At 40.5% G+C, this 11,274-nt stretch overlaps 1 protein-coding gene and 1 pseudogene across 8 annotated transcripts in view; one reads left to right on the plus strand and one right to left on the minus strand.

The window, feature by feature from the left end:
• TTC3 (tetratricopeptide repeat domain 3) overlaps nt 1–11,274 on the plus strand; it is a 154,377-nt gene that overhangs the window by 241 nt on the left and 142,862 nt on the right. Inside the window, exon 1 of one of the 8 annotated variants that reach the window (XM_027770954.1) lies at nt 34–54. The exons of 2 other annotated variants lie outside the window; for them this stretch is intronic. Coding sequence is in view for 1 of the 6 variants with exons in the window: in XM_027770956.1 (XP_027626757.1) it covers nt 5,097–5,099 (3 nt within the window). In the remaining 5 variants the exon portion in view is untranslated. 5 more of the 8 variants (XM_027770959.1, XM_027770957.1, XM_027770960.1 and 2 more) reach the window with 5 other exon arrangements.
• On the minus strand, nt 10,223–10,765 carry LOC102499285 (fatty acid-binding protein 5 pseudogene; annotated as a pseudogene).

Here is an 11,274-nt window from a genome sequence, read left to right on the forward strand (position 1 = left end):
CGCCGGCGGCGGCGGCGGCCGTCCGCTTCTGAGGTTTACAGGCTGCCGGCCCCGGTGAGTGCACACCTGGGCGCGACAGGGCTCCCGGAATGCGTCACCTTGTCCCGCTGCAGCCGAGATGGCCGGGGAGCGCGGCCCTCCACACCCCCGCCCTGGGTGGTGAGTGTGGGTGTGTGCGCGTCGCCCCGCGTCCTGTGGTGCCTGCTGTTGGCGTGGGTCGGGGTGCGGGCGCGCTGAGGGGGTGTGGCCGCCTTTGTCAGCTCCAGTGGGTGTGTCGCCTTTGTCTGGTGCCGCTTTCGCGAGCGTGGGCCCTGGGTGCCCGTGCGAGGTGGGAGTAGTCCCCTTTTGTGGCGCATCCCCTGCCGCTCGCACACCCAGCTCTCGGTCCGTGCGTGATAGCCCTGCGGGGAGAGGACCCCTCGGCGGGAGCGCGCGGGCACTGCCCATGTGTCCCCTACTGATCCGCCTGGTGTCGGCGCCGGTTCTCCCCTGCGCGGGCGTGGGTTTACCGACCTCCGTGGATGGCCCCTTTTGTGTCTGCCTGTGCTTGGGGGGTGGGGGGACGCGCGTCCCCATCAGCACACAGCTGAGCCGCCCCCGCCTGGAGCTTCGCTCGCGCCGTTGTGCGTCCTCGCCTATCCCCTGATGTGCTGTTCGTGAGTCCTAGCAAGTGCGTGATCTCTTTGTGCGGTTCTCGTTCGCGAGTGTCGTGAGCGTTTGTGCGCGCCCCGTGCTCTGTTCGTGTGTTCCCTACGTTATTGACACCTGTTTGGGTGTGAAGTCCAGTTTAGGGCTGGCGCCTCCGGGCGGAATTGCCTCGCGGAGCGCGAGATAATCCGCACCTCCTACTCCGCACCTCTTCGGAGCATTCTCCCTCCCCCAAATGCTACCGGGAAGCCGGAGGGCTGGCCAGCTTCTCCTCAGGATTGATACTGTCAGTGTGGCTTATCCCCAGCACATTACGGGGAGTGAATAGAGGGACCAGGGGCGCGCGCGCGCGCACACACGCGGAGCCATGGCGTATGTGAATTTGGGCTGTTTCGCTGTGATGTGCCTTTCCTAGAGGCGCCCTATGCGTCCAAAACGATTTTATTGCAAATTTCTTCCTAAATATTTTCACATGCCCGTTGGGTAGATACTTTCTAGTCGCCCCCGGGGTTGTTGATAATACCTAGTAATTCATGTTGTATTTTATGGCGTTCACGTAAATCAGTTTCGATTCTGCCTAGCATCCTGGCGAGTGAAACAAGGTAGAAATCTTACAGATTTTACTCCTCCCTTGCGAGCAGTTTCCTCATAATTATGGCTCTAGCTAGGACATTTTTTATTGCAAGAAATTTGTACTTTGTCCTAAGGAAAATAGGAAAGATACAAACCCGTTTAGGGACCCAACTATTACTCCTGCTGCTTGAGGGGTCCTGCTGTGTGCTCAAGGGCTGCGATTTGGTGTCTTTCTCTGTTCTGATATATTTTCTTGCACTGAAATAATTTTACTTTCTTTTTTCTTTTTAATTTTTTTTGGAATATTTTAAATGTAAAATACAGAGGGGGATCTAACCAATCCATGATTTCAGATTTTACAGATGTAATTATTTTGCCAAATTTACTTCAGATCATTTTTTTTTAAAGAAATAAAATTGTGGATATTGGAGGTGGTCTCAGCTCCTCCACCGCTCTCCCTAAAGATAACCACTGTGTGCAGGTTTGTGTATGTCATCTCCTTGTGTATTTTATACTTTGATTGCAGTGAATCCATCAGCAATATATAGTATTGTTTTGAAACTAAAGTGGTATTAAACTGTATGTGTCTTTCGCAGCTTGCTTTTTTTGCTCAACAAAACATTTTGAGAGTTATAAATGGATAACTGGAATAACGTCTTTGGTGGACTCATTTTAATTATTGATATAGCATTGCATTGTGTGAATATACCATAATTGATATGTACATTCCCCTACTGATGGACTTTGAGGTTTGCAAATTTTGACTCTCAGAAACAGCCCTGCGATAAATATATCTGTATCCATTTGCTTGTGCGCACATCTGGAAGTTTCTTTGGGAAATACACGTAGTAGTTGATTTGCTGGATAATAGGATATGTGCATTTGCACCATATCCAGCTATCACTGGTACAACTACTTAATTGTACTTTTCACTCTCACTGGTTATTGAGTGAGAAAGTGCATTTCCTCACATCCTTGCTCATACTTCATGTTATCTGACTTTCTTTTCTGACCAGCTAGCTACCTTCTGACTTTAGCTTGCTGCTAAATTTGCTTGCAGCCACATTGGCTTCTGCCCTAGCCTCGTTGCCAGTCGGTGGGTTCACTTCTCACAGCCAGTTGGCTCAGTCTATCTCATTTGGTTCTCCTAAGATTAATTCCAGTGAATGAACATTTATGTATCTAATGTATGTCAATTCCTATGGTTGGTGTGAAGATAAAATTTCTCTGATATGTTATATGTACTGATCTAGTGGCAGGTGAGGTGATTTAATTAAAAGCTTGTTTTTTTTTTAATATGATGAATGTTTTTTTAAAAATGCTTTCTGTTCTTTATTTTAATGTAGTATATGATAAATTCAGATTATATGTAAAAACCGAGCTGTGAAACAAAACAATAAAATGAACGCCTTTGAATCCATCAATCTGAGAATCACAATGACCACTATGGAATGTGCTCACCTCTAGAGGTGACTACTGTCCTGAATTGTTTGTGTATGTTATTTTTTGTTTTTTAAAAATTATTTTATCAGATGTGTATACATCCCTCAACAATGTATTGTATGGTTCTTTTGTTCCTGAGTGAGAAAAAAAATTATACTGGGTACAAAGTCTTTTGGGACTTGTTCATTTCACTCAGTGTTATGTTTCTAAAAGTCACTAATATTGGGTATAGATCAAGTAAGTAATTTTCACTATTGTGTACTTTTCTATGGATGGATTTAACACAGTGCCTGCGTTCTCCTGTTGATGGACATTTTGGTTGTTTCTAGATTTTGCTATTAGGAAAATTCCTGTACATATCTTCTCATATCTTCTGGTACACAGCTGTAAGAATTTCTCTCTTTTTCAAACTGGAGTCTATGATCTCCAGGGAAGGGAAGATTTTCTAAAGAGTATGAGGATATAAGTGATATTGGTGAACTGATATCTAGGTCATTAAATTCTATGTTGAACTCCTTAACATTGTTAGTACCTGAGGTCTGTGTAGAGGCCTCCTGCTGGCTTTATTTTCCTACCTTGTCTTTCCACAGTAGCACTCTACATAAGAAAGACAAACCACACAACCATTTCTAATCTTACTAGGACAATTTAAAATACTGTTTATAGTGTTAGGGGAAGCCTCTTTTAACCCAGGAACCTTCTCATTTCTTAAGGAGATGCATTTCTAGTGACATTTCACTTTTTATGTTTAGTTAGCAGCGTATGTAGTTGTAATTTTGTTAGCTGTATGCTAATAATAATTATATATTTAAAAGAGTGATATATCCGTTTTACTTAAAAATGCCACCATGGTATTCTAAATAGTCGTCTTTTACAATTTTTAGGTGTCATGTTAACAGATGAAGGATATGTACTTTTAAAAAACATTTTTGGGGTTTAGGAGCAAAGGAGTATCACCATGTAAGGTGTTTGCTGGAAGGGGAATTGCTAAGTCAATGGATGTGAATGTTCATTTTTACAGGATGATGCCAATTTTTTTCTAAAGTGGTTGTACTAGTTTATATTTTGTCCAGCAGATTGTCAGTTTATATACTTTGAGCAGCAGTGTGTAGGTTACATTTGCACTACAACCTCTTAACACTTATTATTGTCAGACTTTTAAAAAAATTTTTGCTTGAGGGCACATGTAATTGCTGGAGAGAAAGAGAAAGAGGGTGGGAAAATGAGATCCCCCTCCAGGGGAGATAGCCACCCCACCATCTCTTCTCTGTCACCTCTCCTTTGGGGATTTTGGGCATGCACACACGTGGCCCAGTATGTTTTTCAAGCTACCTGGTCTGGGATCAAAGTAGGTAGTCGGCTGTGTGAGATCCAACCTTCTTTACCACCATGCCACAGGTGCCCCAGATGACTATTTTTTTTTTTAAGAATTATTTTATTTAACTTTTATTTATTATTATTTTTTCATTTTTACCAGAGAGAGACAAAGAGAGAGAAAGAACATGAGAAAGCAAGCTGCCAGGTCTGGGACTCGAACCGTGGTCAGCCATGTGAGAGTCCGGCACTCTTAATCACCATGCCAATTGCTGGTCCCCAGACTTAATATATACCAGCGGAATAGGTATGAAATGATGCATCATTGTGTTTTAATTTACATTTATTTGATTATTAATGAAATTGGGCATCTTTTCATATGTTCATGAACCATCTGTGTTTTTGTTTTATAAAATGCTTGGTAATATCATTTACCTGTTTTCTACTCTAATGTTAATAGATTGTCTTTTAAAACTGATAAACTGGTAACACTGATCCTTTATTGATTATATGCATTGTAAATATATTCTAGTTTGTGGTCTGCCCTTTCATTCTTTGTGGTGTACGTTGCTGAACAGAAGCTCTTAATTTTAATGTTATGTAATTAGAATTCTTTTTTGCCCTGGACTTAAAAAGACAGTCTCCTGTGTTTCTTTTTGAAAGTTTTTAAACGATGCCTTTCACATTTACAGTCATAATTTATTGGAATTGATATTTATGTATGATGTGAGGTAATGATCCACATTAATTTTCCCCCTGTGTGGTTTCAGTTAGCCCTATGTATTGAATTGGCTAACCAGTGATCTGCTGTAACATCTCTTTCATATGATTAGTTTTTATATGCATGGGTCTGTTTCTGGCTTGTGGTCCTATATCACTTCTCACTTTGTCAATCTCTATGTTGATATTACACTATCTTAATTATGAATGCTATAGTTTTACCAAATCTTGGTATATGGGAAGACTTGAGTCTCTGCTGTTTTTAAACTTTTGTTCTTGTTTTTTAAGAATCAGTCTGTTACAAGACATAAAAACCTCTGGGAATTAATTGGGATTGATTGAATCAGTTTGGGAGAGAATTGAAATCTTTAAGATTTTGAGCCTTCCTATCTGAGAAGATGGTATGTATTTATTTCCACTTACTTAGGTTTTTTAATTTTTTTTTTAATTTGCTAGAGAGAGAGAGAGAGAGAGAGAGAGAGAGAGAGTGTGTGTGTGTGTGTGTGTGTGTGTGTGTGCTGGCCAGAAAAAGTGAAAAAACACTCCCCATGGGAGATGGTTATGGCACAATCCCTTCTCCATTTCTCCTTTTGGGATTTTGGGTATGCACACTGCTTGTTTTTTGTTTGTTTGTTTGTTTGTTTTTTAAGAATTATTTTATTTAACATTATTTATTTAATTTGACCAGAGAGGGACAGAGAGAGAGAGAGAGAGAGAGAAAGTGACAAAGCAAGCCCCCAGGTCCAGGACTTGAACCACTCTCGGCCATGTGGGAATCCAGCACCCTTAACCACTTTGCCACATTCCAGCCCCATCCCAGTATGTTTTTTAAGCCCCTGGGTCCAGGACTGCATAGGTGGTCATGAGGGATCCAGTTGCCTTAACTCCCATACCGCTGGTTAGCCCTTTAATGTCTTCTTCCTTTCTTTTCTTTTTCTTTTTATTTTTTTTAAAGGATTATTTTATTATCTTTATTTTTAATTTGAACAGAGAGGGACAGAGAGAGAGAGAAAGGAAAGAGAAAAAGCAAGGCACCAGGTCTGGGACTCAAACTGTAATTGTCCATATAGGAACCTAGCATCCTTAACCACCATGCCACCTGCCCTTTAATGTCTTCTAATGTAATTCTGTGACTTTCTCTATAGAGCTCTTCCACTTTTTAAATGTTGATTCTGATGCTTCATTTTTTAAAAGAATTATTTGTTTAATGTTATGTATTTATTCCTTTATTTTTATTTGACCAGCAGGAGAGGTGGGGAGGAGAAAGGAAGACAGTAGGTTTAGGACTAGAACTGCAGCCGGCCATGTGGGAGTCTAGCACCCCAACCATCATACCATCTGCTGGGCCCAGATTCTGATGTTTTTAATCGTTTTTGTTGCTATCACAAATGGCAATTTTAAGGATTTTGTTTTCTGACTATTGTTAGTAAATAAAAATTGAATGAACTTTAAATATTGACCTTTAGCTATCTACTTAATAAACGCTTATTATTTCTAATATAGTTTCTGGAATTCCTTTGGGTATTCTTTGTGGATAGTTATATTATTTGCAAATAGCGACAGTGTCTTTCCAATACTTTTCCCTTATAATTAATTTTTTTTGTCATAATATTCTAGCACACTTTATATCTTTGTTCAGTCGAAGTGATTATGGTTGTTCATTAGAAGTGATTATAATGGCTAAATAGGTCTCATTCCCAATTTTTTTTTTTTTGAGAGGTTTTTTTTTTCACTATAGGGCGCATGCGCTCGTCAGACAGAGAGAGAGAGACATAGAGACAGAAAGCAAGAAATCACCCCCCAGGGGGGATGGTCACGCCGCAATCCCTTCTCCTCCATTCTCCTCCCGGGATCTTGGGCACGCACGCACACGTGCCCAGCGTGTGTTTTAAGCCACCGGGTCTGGGATGCGAACCGCGGTCAACTATGTGGGAGTCCAGCGACATAGCCATTATGCTAACTGCTGGTTCCCTCATTCCCAATTTTAAAGGGAATATTTTCCTGTTAAGAATAATATTGTCGGGAACCAGCAGTTAGCATAATGGCTATGTCGCTGGACTCCCACATAGTTGACCGCGGTTCGCATCCCAGACCCGGTGGCTTAAAACACACGCTGGGCACGTGTGCGTGCGTGCCCAAGATCCCGAGAGGAGAATGGAGGAGAAGGGATTGCGGCGTGACCATCCCCTGGGGGGTGATTTCTCGCTTTCTGTCTCTCTGTCTCTATCTGTCTGTCTGGCGAGCATACGCACCCTATAGCGGAAAAAGAAAAGAAAAGAAAAAAAAAGAATAATATTGTCTATGAGATTTTGTAGATACCTTTGATTAAGTTAGTGAAAGTTTGTGTAATGTCATGTTTTTCTTCTATATATGTTGAGAATATCTTGCAGTTTTTTTCCTTTTATCTGTTAAATATAATGGATTCCAATTTTTAATTTTTTTATTCTTATATTCTTTTCTGATTTTGATACTAAGGCTACAGTGGCCTTACACATTGAATTAGAGTAGATCATTTTTTTCCTGAAAGACTTTGGATTGATTTGGTGGACATGGGCCAATCTGAGGACTGGTGGTAAAGGCAGTTGGATCCCACATGGCTGACTACACAGTTTAAATCCTGGACAGGTGGTTTGAGAAACATGCCAGGTATGTGTACATGCATTGCCCAAAACTCTGAAAAGAGAAAGAATTGGAGGAGAAAGAATTACAGTGTGAATATTCCCTATGAGGAGTGCTTTCTTGCTTTCTCTTTTTCTCTGGCAAGTGCATGCACCTTCTAGTACATTTTCTTTTAATTTAAAATATTTTTAAAGTTGGATGGAATTTGCTTGTCAGATCATTTGGATCTAATGTTTTCTTTGTGGAACTTTAGTAGTAATTAGCAATTGAATATCAATATTATAGGACTGTTTAGATTTTCTATTTCATTTAGTTAGTTTTGGTAAGTTTTAGAAATTTCTCCTTCAAATATTTTTATGTTTATTGGCATCAAGTCTCTTTTTTTGCTTTTCATTTTTAGATTTTTGCTATAGGGCACATGTGCTTGTGGGAGAGAAACAGAGAAAGGAAAAGTGAGAAATCGTGCTTGGGGGGAATGACCATGCTACAGTTCCTTTTCTTCTGTGGTCCTCTCAGGATTCGGGGCACACATGCACAGGCACGCAACTGATTTTCAAACTGCCAGTCTGGGGGCTCCAGCCACAGTTGACCATGTGGGAATCCAGTGCTTTAATCACCAGGCCCACCTGTTGGTCCCCCATGGTATTGTTTTGTTGTTGTTGTTTTTGGAGAGGTTTTTGCCATAGGGTGCATGCACTTGCCAGAAGGACAGAGAGAGACAGAGAGAAAGCGAGAAACCGCCCCCTGGGGGGATGACCATGCCACAATCCCTTCTCCTCCATTCTACTCTTGGCATCTTGGGCACGCATATACATGTACCAGGACCGGGACTTGAACCGTGATCTACTACATGGGAGCCCAGCGACATAGCCATTATGCCAACTGCTGGTCCCACCCATGGTATTGTTTTAATTCCATTTTTAGCCTCTGCTTTATCTGTAGTTATGTTCCTGTTTTGCATTTTGAATATTACTTATGCCTGAGCCTTAGCTCTTTTTTTTCATTCAGTCTTGTCACAAGTTTGTCTACTTTATTAACCCTGACAAAGGATCAACTTTTGACCAAATAACACCTCTATTATAGTCTTTGCTTTCTATTTCACTGACCTCTTTTTTTCTCTTTTACTTATTATTTTCTTCCTTTTATTTTCTGTAAGTTTATTCTTTTGTTATTTTTCTAACTGAAATTGCATACTTGGGCTGGCTCCATAGCTAAGTGGTTAAGGAGCCATATCCCACATGGTTGACAGTTGTTCAAATCTTGGCCCTGGTGGCTTGAAAAACAAGCCAAGTGCTTGTACATGGATGCCCAAAATCCTGACAGGACTGAAAAGGATTGCAGGATGACCATGCCCCATCAGAGGGTGCTTTCCCTCTCTCTCCCTCTGGTGAACAATTGTGTTTCCTGGTGTAGGGTGATAAGCTTCTTTGTCATCCATTTTTGCTTTATCTAACATAGTTGTATAGTGTTTTCATTAACTCTCAGATCTAAGTTTTCTTTTTTTTTAAGAATTATTCTGTTAATTAATTAATTATTAAATTTGACCAGTGAGAGAGAGAGAGAGAGAGTGAGAAAGCAAGCCACCAGATCTAGGACTTGAACCACAGTCGGCCATGTGGGAGTCCAACACCGTAACCACCATGCCACTTGCTGGCCCCTCAAATCTAAGTATTTTTAAAATTTCCATTTTGACTACTTCTTTGACTAATGAATTATTTTAAAATGTATATATTTTTAGGTTTATTTATGTCTTACATGGAGACAGAGAAACAGAAAGTGATAGATAAGCATCCCCAGCAAGATCTTTATATCATGATCCATCCCCAGCCTCAGCAAGCCAGGATCCTGGGCACGTAGGTGGACTCAGCATGCATAGGAAGACCTTGGGATCTGGGCCAAGGACCATACAGGTTCAGCATAGTGGAGTATAGCGTTTGTTAGCACTGCACACTGTACCTTGCCTAGGAATAACTTTATTCTACATTAAAGTTTTCTTTCTTTTTGTTCATTTCTTAATCATTGTCAGAGAAGGTGGTCTTTTTATCTTTTCCTTTCATTTATCCTTTTCCTTTCTACTTTTCCACTTCCTTCCCTCCCTTGGAGAAGGAAAGACAAGTACCCTTGCCAGGTTCCCTCACCAGCCTTTCAGTCACCCAGGATCATGGATGTGTATGTACACACCTGGTATGGACAGGACAACCTAGGAACTGAATCCCAATCTTCCATATCGCTTCCAGCATTGCAGAGTATTATACCATCACTGTGTCTGGGCCTGTATTTTATTTTTTTAAAGCAATTTTTTTCCCTTGCTTTATGTAAAGTTTGTACATAGTGAAGTATTGTAACTATTCTGTGTGTACTTGTAAAGGGTATGTATCCTCTAATTGCTATGTGTCCATTAGAGCATAATTGTGTTCAGTTAATTTTTGTTTGTCCTGTCAATTAATAGTCGTTGCGGTCTATTATTACTTTCTATTAGATTTCTGTAATTCTAACAATTTTGTTTTTTATTTGTATTTTATTTTTTGGAATTTTTTTTCTTTTTTTTTTTTTTGGAGAGTTTTTTTGTTATAGGGCATGTGCGCTCGCTAGACAGACAGAGAGAGACAGAGAGACAGAAAGCGAGAAATCACCCCCCCAGGAGAGATGGTCACGCCGCAATCCCTTCTCCTCCATTCTCCCCTCGGGATATTGGGCACGCACGCACATGCGCCCGGCGTGAGTTTTAAGCCACCGGGTCCAGGACACGAACCGCGGTTGACTATGTGGGAGGCCAGCGACATAGCCATTACGCTAACTTCTGGTTCCCGGAATTTTTTTTCTTATATTGGGTTGTCAGAAAAGTCATGACATACTCTTTCTGTGCAAAAATGAATCATGCTTTTTCTTTTTTTTATTAGCACAAACACATTTATTTACTAACCAAAGGGATGATCCTAATTAAATCAACACTTGGAAATAGTTGTATGTAAAATGTTTGCGATAAAGGTAATTGAACACAGTAATGAAAAAAAAAATAGTAGTATGGAGATTTGCTCATTGAACTGAGCTTGTTCATTCTCGCAGCTAATTCCTGTCTGAAGTGATGATGGAATTTTTATTCTACTTTCTCATAGACTCGAGTACAGGTGACATTATTCATGACACAGTCCACCACTAATTTTCCATCTTGCAATTTTCTTGTTACTGTGCTTTCTTTCCCATCCCATTCTTGATGTTGAACCAATGCACCATCCTTAAAGTCACAGTCTGAGTTTTTCTGCCATCAGCTGTAGTTTCTTCAAACTTTTCTCCCAGGGTACAAGAAAACTGTTGTTTTTAAAGTGCTCTCAGTTTTTACAGTGAGGTTCTTCCCATCACAAGTGATAATACAATCTGGTTTGGCCATTGCACCCATTTTTCACAGGGCCATTCCCACACCTACTTCCTTCATGCTGAAGGTCAGCCATGGTGGGCGCGGGAGGGCGGGCAGTCACAGCAGACAGGGCAGGGACCCGGGCGAGGAGCCCTCAGTGCCACATCAAGCTTTTTCTGACAACCCAATATTTCCAGACTCATATTGGATACATACAAGCGTAACACAATTTTCGTAGTAGATTGAACCTTTACTATGTTATAGTCCTCTCCATCCCTAATTTGCTTTTTTGTCTGAGAGTCTTATTTTGTTTCAGCCCATCTTTCTTTCGGTGGTAATTTGCCCGGAACATTTTTTCCCCCCTGGAATGTCCTTTTCTTCTTATTGCTTGCACTTTTTAAAAATGTCATTATATTTTAGGGGATCTTACAAAGAACGTATTGCTGAATTTAAAAAAATCTTACCAGATAATCTACATCCTTTAATTGCTGTGTTTAGAAGTTCTTTTAGTTCAAGTTCTTGGGTGGTAGTCAACTCAGTTTTTTTTTTTTTTTTTTTTTTTTTTTTTTTTTATTTTTTTTTTTTTTTTTTTTTATTTTTTT

The sequence above is a fragment of the Tupaia chinensis genome, unplaced genomic scaffold (genome assembly GCF_000334495.1).
Source record: "Tupaia chinensis unplaced genomic scaffold, TupChi_1.0 Scaffold000175_1, whole genome shotgun sequence".
NCBI classification, from domain to species: Eukaryota; Metazoa; Chordata; class Mammalia; order Scandentia; family Tupaiidae; genus Tupaia; species Tupaia belangeri.